Raw genomic sequence first — 13,746 nt, 5'->3', positions numbered from 1 at the left:
CTTGAAATTATTCTGTAATTCACATATTAAAGTCCACAAAGTATAAAGACTAACATAAGTGCAAAGTGCAAATTATTCATAAAGATGTGGACAAATACATTGTTTTCCCGACACGTCATTGACAAAGTTTGTTTGTTACGTTCCATCCTCTTCAAAGCAAAGTCATTAGTGGTCCAGAGAGACAAGGACACACAGTCACAAAGTCCACATCAGCTAAGGGTGGGCAAAAGTGAGGTGCACTCCAGTTTGTGGAAGGGGCAGCATGTCTCAACAGCCTCTCCAGTAAATGCATAGGAGACCACAGTGATGACAGGATGAGGTGGAAGAAGAATCAGCCGTGCATTCATTCAGCATCCTGCTTCCTCTGAGCACAACAATGTACTGTATTTGGTTTAATCTAGTTTGCTTTCATGTGCTACACATTTTTTTTTACACCCCTGTAACATAATGATAACATGTTTTTAAAAATCTATATAAATACTCTCTCACTATAGAAATAGAATATCCACATATGCCCTGCAGAGATAAATGTATTTCAAAAGTATGACAGTCTTCTTCAAAATACTACTCTCATCCCATGGAATATCAAAAATATTCGATTTTATGTTAAAATCTCTGTAGAAAATTACTCTAAATATATACAAATACAATTAGATGCAAATGATTCTGTCTTTAAGAGTTGTTTAAAGCTGTATGCCATATCTTTGCAAGTAACTTGCATGACATTGAACATAGATGTCAATATGCAAAACATATTCTGTACACAAATGAGTGACCAGCCTCCATTACAATTTCTGAGCCATTCAACTTGCCTCATTATTGTATGTTGGATTTGCAAAAGGACACATTTACTGTATGTTTTTCACACCCTACTACAGCATAGACGTTAGAGGACCATGTTGCGGCTTCTATCTTCAGAGCAGTCACTGCAGATTACCAGATTTCACTGGATGTTTATGTCAAATATGTTATCTTCAAGGCAAATATAGCACAATTCACAGAGCAAAAAACTGTAACTGAGTGGGTCTTTTCTTTTCAAATTATGGCTTTAAAATATTGACCATCTTTTTTTCTCTCTCTCGCTCGCACTCTTTCTCTCTTGCCCTCTCAAAAGGAGTTGAGACTGAGTAGACTTCCACCTGGAATAGTTATCCAAATGCTGGGGACATCAGTTTAACCTATGACTAAACAGAAAATCTTAATTTCAGTTGTAAATGAACCAGTCCCACTTGGACACAATGTTTTCATCTTATTTTTCCATTACATTTGAACTTCTGCAATATTTATCTGTGAGTAAGACTATGCCTTGAGGACTTCCAATGTTCTCTCTCTGTGAGGATGAATTATTTGGCCATGGCTCGGGGGTTCTGGGGGATGTTCTGTCAAAGGTAGGGAGCATCGTTCTCAGTGACTGTATGCTGAACTGAAGTTGATCAGCTTAATGTCAGTGAAGGTTGTTTCCACTCTTACCCAGAAGGACCTGCAGGGGAAACAAGAAAAACATGCATATGAGCATTCTGACAATAAGAGGGAAATGCAATTGAACTTGCGGAATGAACAGATTAAAAAAGAACATGACCACAATTCAAATATTTTTTTTGTTAGAAATTGTTGCACAATTCCTTTCCGAGCATTCAAGGCTGCATTGTACACCTTTTTTTTCATCTAATCGCAAAAGAGTGAACAAAATAGAACATTCTCTTATAAAACATGTGCATGCAGCAACAGAATAATAGCCAACATCAATAATCCTGTATGTTGTTGGAACCTAACAGTTTGTAACTCACAGATGTTGGTCAACTTGAATGCTTTGTACTTGGATTGAAGATTGGGCTGTCTTTACCTAATGTCAGAGTCAAATGGCTTACATCAAGGGTGATTACACATAACAGTATAATGTTGATACTGTCTCTTTTTTTACAGTTTCTGTAAAGTTTTGGGGTGACATAAAAGGCCTAACTGTATTTCCTAAATGTGTGTGGTTTCATACATTCCTCATAGCCTCTTGGTCAATTCTTATACTTGACAAATTCGTGAGTGTATATCTGGACAGCTGTGTCACCATAGCTGTGGTAAACAAGTCCAAATTGTAATATTGTTTTCCCTTAAAAAAAGGAGATGCAGCTGATGCCTCTGCTTTTAATAGTCTCCAAAGGGGCATAATAATCTCTGATTAAGTTTGCTTCACAACAACATTTCTCAAACTCATGCTCTCGCTCTCAAACACACAAACGACTGCAAGGGGACATTCCCTTTCCACCATTCCTATGTGCAATATGGTAGTAGGGGGACTAATCTAACAGAGCATCCATACCTATAACGTGCAAGATGTATTGTTAGCACTCTGATGTTTGATAATGTAGTTCAGCACTCTTTTGTATCGTAATGACCTTTTGAGATCTCCATTATAGATGGAAAGCCTCTGGCACAAAACTGTATTATTTGTCTTGCCATATTTCACTTTTCATTTTGTTTAATGTCTTTTCATCTTATTTTGATTGAGGAAGCAAAAAAAGACATAACCCATTGATACATGATGAGTATATTAACAATTTTGTCTAGCACTGTAGTAGCAGCCTACATATGGCAGAATATGATAGGTAATTGTGGATTGGCACTACAGTACTGTAATTGTGTTACATGTATGCCTATTTATCTTTGCCAGGCGGCAAGCAATCATGTCACATAGAATGTTGGAGTTTTGCACAACCAGTTTCACACAAGACTTTTAAATGTCTAAAATAGACTCCCACCCCCAGGAACATACAAGACTTGTAGCTGGGTGGGTGGGAGTCATCATTGCGATAGATATCTCTTTATAAGGCTCGTGTGGGCACATTCTGGTGGAAGCCCTTTTAAGGTTCTCACAACACTGATCTCTCAGCATTTCCTTTCAGTAGGCTATATTATGTATTTCTGTATTTCCTGGAAATTGTTCTTAATCTATTAGTTTTCAATAGCACTGTACTTCTTGATGAAGGTAAATACATTGATTTCTCTAGAATAAAATGTTTCTACTAATCTCATCAATGTGACCAGTCGCACAAGCCTGCGGGGCTGACATTGCTACGTCCTTCATGGCATTCCTAATTTTTTAAATACTTGAATAAGCACAAATCCGTATCTAAATGGTGAACGAAGTTAGTAAACTTGTCCATTAGAGCAAAGAGATCATGCATTGAGTCACATCAACATAAAATTTCACACCCCGCTTTTTGTCTTTGTTCACACTCACACACATTTCAAACACACGCTGCTTGTCCATGTCGGTTTTAGAGCATTGTCAACATTTGTGATGGTACAAAGGCAGTATGAAAGATTGCTATCAGCACAGTAATAGCCTAGTCCTGCTCATTAGAAGCCTTGCTAGTAGAAGGTGCCCCTATTTCCATCCACCTCCAGGGTATGCCTAATTTCATTCATTCCAAAAGAGTTCTTTGGCTGTCCCCATAGGAGAACCATTTTTGGTTTCAGGTAGAACCCTTTCGGGTTCCCTATAGAACCTTCTGTGGAAAGGGTAATTCATGAACCCAAAAGGGTTCTACCTGGAACCAAAAAGGGTTCTTCAAAGGGTTCTCCTATGGGGACAGCAAAATAACCATTTTAGGTTATAAATGTCTTTGAATTCATACCCTTTCATACGTTTTTGAATGGCATAATAACATAGTAAAGCCCTACCACATACACACATGGGTATGACTGTTTGACTACAGTTCTATTAAATTAAGACCAAAATACCAACATCTGATGAATGGTTATATACAGTCAGGTCCCTAATTATTGGCAGCCTTGATAAAGAAGAGCCAAAAAGACTGTATAAAATAAATAATACAAAAACTGAGCTACAGTGCCTTCAGAAAGTATTCACACCCCTTGACTTTTTACTTTTTTTTGTGTGTTGAATTTGAAATAGATTTAATTTACATTTTTGTCACTGGCCTACAATACCCCATAATGTCAAAGCAAAATTACATTTTTTACAAATTAATTAAAAATGAAATGTCTTGAGTCAAGTATTCAACACCTATACAGATTCAACCACAAAGACAAAGTAGGTTATCCAATGCCTCGCAAAAAAATACATTGAATATCCCTTTGAGCACGGTGAAGTTATTCATTACACTTTGGAGAGTGTATCAATATACCCAGTCACTACAAATATACAGACATCCTTCCTAACTCAGTTGCAAACCACTTATGTATTTCACAATGAGGCCAATGGTGACTTTAAAACAGTTACAGAGTTTAATGGTGTTAGGAGAAACCTGAGGATAGATCGACAACATTGTAGTTACTCCACAATGCTCACCTGATTGACAGAGTGAAAAGAAGGAAGCCTGTATAGAATAAAAATATTCCAAAACATGCATCATGTTTGCAACAAGGCACTAAAATAGTACTGCAAAAAATGTGGCAAATCAAACTTTTTGTTCTGAATACAAAGCATTATGTTTGGGGCAAATCCAATACAACACATTACTGAGTACCACTCTCCATATTGTCAAGCCAAGTGGTGGCTGTGTCATGCTTGTCACTGTTAAGGACTGGGGAGTTTTTCACAATAAACAAAACGTAATGGAATGGAGCTAAGCACTGGCAAAATCCCAGAGGAAAACCTGGTTCCGTCTCCTTTCCACCAGACACTGGGAGATGAATTCACCTTTCAGCAGGATAATTATCTAAAACATAAGGCCAAATCTACATTGGAGTTGCTTAACAAGGAGACAGTGGTCGAGTTACAGTTTTGACTTAAATCTGCTTGAAAATCTATGGCAAGACTTGAAAATGGTTGTCTAGCAATGATCAACAACCAACTTGGCAGAGCTTGAACAATTTTGAAAATAACAAATGGGCAAACATTGTACAATCCAGGTGTGCAAAGCCCGTAGAGACTAACCCAGAAAGAGTCACAACTGTAATCGCTGCCAAAGGGGATTCTAACATGTATTGACTCAGGGGTGTGAATACTTATTATGTAAGTGAGATTTACATGTCCAAAGATTTCTAAGAACATGTTTTCACTTTGTCAGTATGGGGGTATTGTGTGTAGCTGGGTGGACATGTGTTTGTTTCGTTTAACCATTTTCAATTCAGGCTGTAACACAATAAAATGTGGAATAAGTTGAGGGGTATGAATACTTTCTGAAGGCATTGTATGTATTTATATACGAATAAAATTGCTCAGAAAGACATTTTGTTGAACAAGAAATAAAATTTCAAAAAGATAGGGGTCATAATGTATTGGCACTCCTGTTTATAATTCTCTAGGCAACCTCCCCTTACAAGGATAACGACACAGCCTTTTTCTAAAATGTTTTATGAGATTGGAGAACACGTTAGAAAGCTTCCTAGACCATTCCTAGTATCTTCCAGATACTGCCGCCCACTGGGGCGGCAGTGTAGCCTAGTGGTTAGAGCATTGGACTAGTAACCGAAAGGTTGCAAGTTCAAATCCCTGAGCTGACAAGGTACAAAATCTGTCGTTCTGCCCTTGAACAGGCAGTTAACCCACTGTTCCTAGGCCGTCATTGAAAATAAGAATTTGTTCTTAACTGACTTGCCTAGTAAAATAAAGGTAAAAATAAAAAAATAAAAAAGATCTGCTCATATGGATGGCCCTATTCAATTCAAACCATAGGTTTTCAATGGGGTTTAAATCCAGAGACTGAGATGACTATTGCAAAATGTTGATTTTGTGGCCAATTAACAAAAAAAAATTGCGCATACAATACAGCTCAGTATTTGTATCCTTCAAGTGAAGTGTGAGAGTGGAGCGATATTGAGTGAGAAAAGGTATGACCTCATTGCCATACTGTCAGACAGTGTGTTGGGCAGCGGACAGATTTGAGGAAAGCTAGGTTTCTTGTTTAACCTAAAGCATAAATTAATAACATGTTCTAACACAGCTTCCTGATTCTTGAATCGCTTCAAAAAAATGAGTCAATTTAAATTCACTACTCTCAACCCAACCCTGCCAAACCCCCTTATACTCCAAGGACAGTTGTCAGTTGGCACTCACTCACCATTCATTCTCTCCTTGTGCATAGTCTCTTTTTTTTCTCATTGTTTAGATTAATCCACGTTTGACTGGAGTAGAAAGCTCGTAAAATAGAAATAGAACACTATAATTTTTAAATGTTTAATTAAGGGCGATTAACATCAAACCGTTGTGGTGGTTGATTTTCAAACCGTTGTGGTGGTTGATTTTCAAACCGTTGTGGTGGTTGATTTTCGGAGGATGGTTTTCTGTGGTTTCAAGGAAGGGTTAGGATGAGGCACACAAGGCGAGTTTGCAGGAGGGAAACTATGGCTGACGCTGAGGCTGCCATTTTCCAACAGGAGCTGGGGTGGTGGTGAGGAGGAGGAACACTGATGGACAGGGCTCATTTCTTCAGTCAATTCTGTCTGTAAGTGTATATCTGTGTTATTGACGTCATATTGCAGGTCACAGTCAGGGCAGTACCCGTGATACTGGACCTTTTCACTGAATCGGACCCGCTCCCTGGTGGCCTGGTGGCATTTGCTCTCTTCATGCCGTAGCAAAGGCATGGGTGTATGTCCTTTATCTGGAATACTATTTGAGATGCAGTACAATAAGTCTCTGTTTGACTTCCCTGTGCAAACTTCATTGCGCATAAGAGTCCCGTTAGCCTTGGCTAGTAGGTTCCCTGATGGAGGATTCTTGTTGTTCTTCTCCGCTTTGATAGATGTCAGCCTGGGAGGCGGCAGAGGAGGGTGGGGCTTCTTCAGCACAGACAGGACAGCAGGGATGACAGACGGGGGCCTAAAGATAGCGTCGTCAGGGTAGATCTTGATCTTGTCAATGCTGGAGGCTGTGGTGGTGCTGCTGCTACAGCTGCTGTTCAGGGTGTCTGTCTTGGAACTGTCCGTCATCGCCTCCTCCAGCTGTAGGTCACACGTGAGGGAGTCGATCTCATGCACAACCTGCACCAGTAGAAAGGAAAAAGAGCTATCATGGACAGTACTTATATTTAGCTTGACAGACATCAAAGTAACAGACTATTAAGAGTACAAAATACAGCAGCAGCCAAAATGTTACTGTATGAAGCACTTGTTGATGTGCAACCTGGCTATTAAAATAATGCATTATTATAATAACTTTTAACATTTGGTAATCTCAAGCCAGATTCACTTGCAACACAACAATATTATCTGATTCATTATGTATTTGTAAGGTAAGGGGAAACTACCCACACAACCAACCAAATTGTATTCAGACTCAGAAGTGGAACCCTCTGGCTATGAATTAGCAGTACTAACTTGTTTAGATAAGAATTCATTCTGTGTGTATGCACTTACACATAGTGGACATATTAAATTGAAATTGTTGAAAGCACATACTCTGCTTCCCATACATTCATGGTTGAGGTGATGATAATAATATACATAGTCAGTGAAAATTGCAAAGACATCTCTTCGTAGTGAATGACTTCATCTTCCCTTAGGTATCTTTACTAATTCTGACTAGAAATCAACCCTTATTACTGATATGCATGCATCAAAAGACACAATGTTAAAAACTATTAGGGATAGTCTGAAAGGACTTTGTAATCCATAACTGACATAATACCTATTAAGACCTATGGAGATGATTTACATATCATTAAAACATTTTACTACTCACATTACAGTGGCAGCCAATACTTTGCCAAACCATGTCTGTGAACAGTATCCATACAGTATACCTTTTTAAAAATCATTACATTTTGAAGTAATTAAAGACATTGAAGTAATATTGAAGTAATATCCGCATATCTAAATTACATGGAAAGTTAAACTGAGGCTGGTGCGAAAAGCTCATTTAGAGTGAAATCTCCATGCACAGTCATAAATTGATCATTTAGTGGGCCACAAAAAAAAAAGAGTCGCAGTATCCAGTGCCACATGCTGTAGGGCATGTTGATTCTCTCTCCGTGCCAAGCATCTGGGTTCAGCTCCCCTTAAACATAGGCTTGAATCCATCCAGTATAGTGTGTGAGTTGCATTTGAATGGGATTTACTGAAATATTGGCTTTGATATTGACAACCCTCTAGGTTGGTTGTTTTAGCAGTGTTGTTCGACTGACAGATTGTGTATGCTTCCCTGAATAGAACACACTGACCCTGCTACTATTCCATTCAAATACTTGTTGAAACGGTTGAAAGAGGACTATTATTTCATAGGACACGTGTGCCGTATATCCATTTTAATACAGGATGTAAGAAAAATCTTGTAAGTAGGTCTTATCCAAGTGACAACCTGTCAGATAGGGACGAGTATTTCAGCCTCAGCAGGCTGGACAGCTCTGTTCTTACAAAAGCACATAGGTTGACAACATCCACATGTCAAAGCACGTTAGACTGCGGGTTATGGAAGATGGTAGACAACAAGGATTATTATGATCAATCTGTGGAATTTAAAAGAAAACAAAGAAAGCGTGAGATGAATGAATGAATGCAGTAAAATTGCAATTGTTATTCAGCATGACTTGGACCCAATGACAGCACTGACAAAACCCGGATATTGTAAAAAGGTGCTGATGAGCTGCTGTATAATTTGTCAGGAGACAAATCTCATGGAAACAGTAGGCCTAGGCTAGACTGTGTTAAGATGATGAAATGAAATGCAACACCATTCCGGGGAACTTCAAGATGAACAATTAATCATGATTAATTTGTGCGCTTAAATCAAAGCATGCGCAACAAGGCGCAGCTACGTTGTCATCCTCCGTAGAGGCAACCTGTCCTAAATATATTTCATGTTCACTGATAAGATATATTGTCACATATGATAGGCCAATGCAATGTTTGTAGGCCCTGGACTTAATTATTTATATATGAGCCTTCAGATGTTATTATAGAACAAGCTTGTTTTGCTCCCCATCAACAGACAAACAATAGCCTAACCATACCAGCATGAAATAAAGAAACAATGTATGTTCATCTCAAACAGCCTAAAAGCCACTTAAGGACATAAGGAACCTATTCCACTAACCTCTTTGAGCTCTTTGGCCACATCCCTCAAGTCTCCCAGGATGGTCTCCAAATCCTTCATGATTGTCTTGATCTGCTTTTTTACTTTCACTTTGGAGACTACTCCTTCAGAAGATTCTGCATTTGATGTCCCTGACATTCTTCGTTGGCACAATGTATTTTAAGGATCACTAATAAATCCTTTCGGCGAAGCAAGACCATTTTGTCGATGCATTTTATTGCTCCGTTTTCTTCACATTCCTATAGGCTACATCACGCAAGAATGTTGTGAAGTGGAGTGACAGCGTCCCGGCGAGCATAGCGAAAATAATATTATCTTAAGAAACATATACTGAAGAGGTGTTTGTCGAAAGTCGCTCATGATCATTCCACTGTTACCTTTTACATTTTCTCAAAAACAAAATGCTGATAGTCACATTTCCTTGTGGCAAGCACTGCAAATTCACAATTTTGGACATGCCTAGTAAGGTCCAGCGTGATAACAGAATGATAAGGAACAAGGTAAATAGGATAAAACACAGCAATCCAATCCATGCCCAATATTCTAATCATAACGGTCCGTTGGCTGCGCCAGGCATCCCCGTTGATCAGATTCTCTCTCAAAAATATATTTATATTCTATACAACGACAGTCCGATATAGTATAGGTTAAATTCATAAACTGCAGTTACATTACTGAATAAATGACACGTGAAAATCATTCCATTTTCACATTGCAGCTTCATCGAAGCCTCCATGGTGTTTGGTAGCCGACGTCGGGGGAGAGAACGGTCTCTATACGGCTGCGCTTAGAGCTGTAGTCGCATGACACACGCGCATGCGCCGCAGAAGCAGATCACCTGGGGCGTCATTTATAAACCATGTGTACAGTATGTACAAAATATACCCCAAAATGTGCGTGCGACAGTTTTCACGCAAAGTTGGCATTTATAAAAAATGTACTTGACATGAGAATGTGCTCACCTCCCAGCAAACTTTAGACCATGCGTACACACATCTACTAGTGGCAAAAAATGATGGAATATGATGGAAAGCTAATTCATAAACAACTGGGAAAAAATATGAACAAGAATGCAGCCATTTTCCATTAATAAGGAGTGAATACCATTTAATATAATAACGGTTACATGCAGTGGCAACCCGTCATTCAGGGCAGGTGGAGCAGAGCCACACCTGTTTTGAGCTCTACCTTTCCTTTCTAGCAAAAATATATATAATAATAATAAATAAAATAAAATAAATAAAAAAAATATATTAAAAAAAAAATATATATATATATATATATATATATATAGTCCCGATCAAAAGTTTGGACACACCTACTCATTGAAGGCCTTATCTTTAATTATACTATTTTCAACTTTGTTGAATAATAGTGAAGACATCAAAACTATGAAATAATACATATGGAATCATGTAGTAACCCAAAAAATTGTTTAACAAATCAAAATATATTCTTCAAAGTAGTCACCCTTTGGCTTGATGACCTTTGCACACTCCTGGTATTCTCTCAACCAGCTTCATGAGGTAGTCACCTGAAATGCATTTCAATATTTTTTTGTTTTCTATCTAACCTTTATTGAACAAGGCAAGTCAGTTAAGAACATTCTTATTTACAATGAAGGCCTACCGTCATTTTATTAGCAGGTGTACCTTGTTAAAAGTTCCTTGCAAAAGTCTGCATTAAACCATTTGCAATACAGGAAAATAGCCTTACGCTTGAGTAAATTACGAATACCCCTGACATTAATTGAACAAAGAGATAAAGACAAACTTCAACCAACAACCTTGTTATGCTAATATAAGCTTTTCCTAAGGAAATGTAACTCAAAAGGATTTCCATCCCATTATTAACCTCTCCAACAAAAAAAACAAAAAATATTGGTCATAATGTTACAAAAGTATTCTTACTCCCACAAGGGGGAGACATTGTGTAGACTTTACAATAAGTCGTTTTTCACCTTTAGTTACACGGAACCCAAACCGGCTGCATGCGTGCGCCATCGTGTATAATTACATTTTTTCCCCGCACACTAAACGCCATCACGACACACAGGTTAAAATATCAAAACAAACTCTGAACCAATTACATTAATTTGGGGACAGGTCGAAAAGCATTAAACAAGTATGGCAATTTAGCTAGCTAGCTTGCAAATGCTAGCTAACTTGTCCTATTTAGCTAGCTTGCTGTTGCTAGCTTATTTGTCCTGGGATATAAACATTGTTGTTAATTTACCTGAAATGCACAAGGTCCTCAACTCCGACAATTAATCCACACATAAATGGTCAACTGAATAGTTTCTAGTCATCTCTCCTCCTTCCAGGCTTTTTCCATCTTTGAACTTATATGGTGATTGGCATCTAAACTTTCATAGTATACCACGACGACCGGCAAACAGTTTGTCTTTCAATCACCCACGTGGGTATAACCAGTGAGGAGATGGCATGTGGGTACCTGCTTCTATAAACCAATGAGAAATGGGAGAGGCAGGACTTGCAGCGAGATCTGCATCAGAAATAGAAAGAAGTTCTATTTTAGACCTTGGCAATGCAGACTCTCGTTGACGCGCGCGAGTAGTGTGGGTGCAATAATTGAATAACATGGATTTCTAAATTTATTTTGCAACGTGCGCATGCACGCAATGTGTCCGGTCTGGTCAGCATGTTAGTGTTAAGTTGATCAATTATCAGGCCAGCCTTTTCTCATTCAAGTTCTTGTGAACATTTTTTATAATAAAAGGCTGCTTTTCACCTGGCAATCAGTTTTTTGGACTAACAGTTCTGTCCGAGTTAGACTCTGGCGCTCTCTCAAATGTTCTGATTTGGCCGCATTTCTTTCCCATCAATGATCACTCTTGCACAGATAAAAAAAATGCAGTTTTCCCTGCCTTTCGAGCTGCAGCCACCATCGGCCACAGTTTTTCTCTTGTCACTTTGTCTGATGATCAGAACCTCCGTGACCCTCAATTTTTGCTTGATGAGGAATTCACAATTCTTCGCCCGCCTCCAAAGAAGATCCCGTGTAGATCTGTTGGTGAACCGGATGATGTTTGTCCTCGGTCTCTTGTCTTGATCCTTGAGTCTTCCCAAATGATGGACGATGTCTACATGTTCCTGAAGTTTTTGCTTTTGATTTGGGAATGACAGCTCCACAGATGTCAACAACTCTGCAACTCTGGAATTCCATGGAGCCTCAGGTTCCACCTGCGCTGGTATATCTCCGCCTCATTCACCTTTTGCTCGAGTTCAGCAACCTTCTTTTCATTTTCCTGGCAGTTTTAATTTCTCCAAAGATAAAGTCAACAGATTTTTTTTAATGGCCTAAATTTTCATTGTATTCTCCCTAACCATGACCTCCAAGCCATTTGCCCTTTCATCTATCTTTGCTGTCAAAAGCATTACAATATTGTTTTGCATCTCAAAGAAGTGACATACCCTCTTGGCCTCATCTTTTTTCCCTGGGGCTTGACTGGAGTGCCGGGGTCGTAAGGTAACGGCCTGAGCTGGGGACTGGAGGGGATGCTCACCACATTTTCATCACTCATTGCAGTCTTTCCCCCCACAGTTACATTCTGAAGAGGAGTATCCAAAATCATACTATCTTTTGCGGTTAATTGTCCATCTGACGATCTCTCCATTTCTTTCCTTTTGGTTCTGGTCGTGGCAGTTCCCATGTATGTTCGACAAGCTAGTTTTTGAGCTAGATAGCTTATCTGGCTATCTAGTGTTGTAGCAAACTTAGTTTTAGAGGGGAATAACTTGCAGAAAGTAATCAATTACTTTGGTAAATAATCTAAACCATATTCATACGGGGTTTTATGCCCGTAGAAATGATCCAATGGTCATAATTGGGTAAGGAAATCCAATAATTCCTTCAGCTACCAAAACAAATATTCTGCACTGACCGCCATCTTGCGCGCCCTCACACCCATTGAGCCTTGTTCACACCCTCTTAAGCCTTAGCCACACCCATCTCCTTAAGGGTTGATCGAACCGTTCTGTGCTAACCTGCCAGCTACTTCCAGACATCTAAGAGAGGGAGAACAGCTCACGGAACATTACTTGCCCTATTGCTCTGTGGCTTCGCGTTCAGAGCGCACACTGGATGCTCTGGCAAATAAGTAGGGTTGTTCCGAAAGCTCTGACCTCATAACTACAGTCAAGCACCCAAGCTAACTGTCTAACATTGGCTAGCTACTTCCAGACACATAATGAGAGAACACCCCACTCTGACCAGCAGAGCTGTTTAGGCAGTTGTCATGTTATCCAGAGCGTTGGTGACTAACTGTGCTCATGGCAACAATTTAATTATGCTTTGTTTCAGACAATTACTGACACCGGACATATTAAACGGGTGTTGAGCTTTCAAAAATGCATCAGTTATTCTGCGCTCTGGCACACTAAAATGAGAGTCTTTTGTTAAGAAATGTAGCTAGATAGCTAGCTAGGTAAACATTGAATCCCAACGCATGACGTAACGTTAGTTAGCGTGCCAGCCAGCTAACGTTAGCTAGCTAGCTAACAGTACACTAACTTGAAATGGAAATACTATGACAAAATTAGAGTAGAGTCTTTTGTTAAGACATTGTTGGGAAAATTATGATTAAATGACTGAACAAATCATTTTAAATGGAACTGTAACTAAGTAAAACTTATACTGTTTTAATATGTTTTATTATGTCTGATTAAATATCTGGGTCCGTAAAATGGGATTGTGTGACACAGACAAGGAGTAATTAAAGTTGATGAACA

The 13,746-nt window shown here is 38.9% G+C and overlaps 1 protein-coding gene across 3 annotated transcripts; it reads right to left on the bottom strand.

The window, feature by feature from the left end:
- Positions 1 to 13,004, bottom strand: LOC109895596 (protein Largen). Of its 3 annotated transcripts, none has more exons than XR_004210834.1 (3): positions 12,430 to 13,004; positions 6,024 to 6,945; positions 1 to 1,480 (listed from the first exon to the last, which is right to left on the bottom strand). XR_004210834.1 is itself a non-coding variant. In XM_020489429.2 (3 exons), the coding sequence occupies exons 1-2, from the start codon at positions 9,131 to 9,133 to the stop codon at positions 6,208 to 6,210; spliced, it is 876 nt and encodes a 291-aa protein (XP_020345018.1). In that variant the 5' UTR covers positions 9,134 to 9,745; the 3' UTR covers positions 1 to 1,480; positions 6,166 to 6,207. The 3 variants fall into 3 exon arrangements, 1 of the variants encoding a protein (XP_020345018.1); XR_002256007.2 differs by lacking the exon at positions 12,430 to 13,004 and adding an exon at positions 8,996 to 9,769; XM_020489429.2 differs by lacking the exon at positions 12,430 to 13,004 and adding an exon at positions 8,996 to 9,745 and having other exon boundaries at positions 6,166 to 6,945.
- Positions 13,005 to 13,746: the final 742 nt, after the last annotated feature.

Source organism: Oncorhynchus kisutch, linkage group LG8 (genome assembly GCF_002021735.2).
Source record: "Oncorhynchus kisutch isolate 150728-3 linkage group LG8, Okis_V2, whole genome shotgun sequence".
Taxonomy (NCBI): domain Eukaryota; kingdom Metazoa; phylum Chordata; class Actinopteri; order Salmoniformes; family Salmonidae; genus Oncorhynchus; species Oncorhynchus kisutch.
The sequence above is the reverse complement of the archived record's forward strand: the minus strand, read 5'-3'. Positions and strand labels throughout refer to the sequence as shown.

What these genes read in the sequence shown, in the direction of transcription:
- LOC109895596 (XM_020489429.2), bottom strand. Translation starts at nt 9,133, where the DNA reads ATGTCAGGGACATCAAATGCAGAATCTTCTGAAGGAGTAGTCTCCAAA. An exon ending in TGGCCAAAGAGCTCAAAGAG is followed by an intron (nt 6,946 to 8,995) that starts GTTAGTGGAATA and finishes CTACTGGTGCAG; the next exon opens with GTTGTGCATGAGATCGACTC.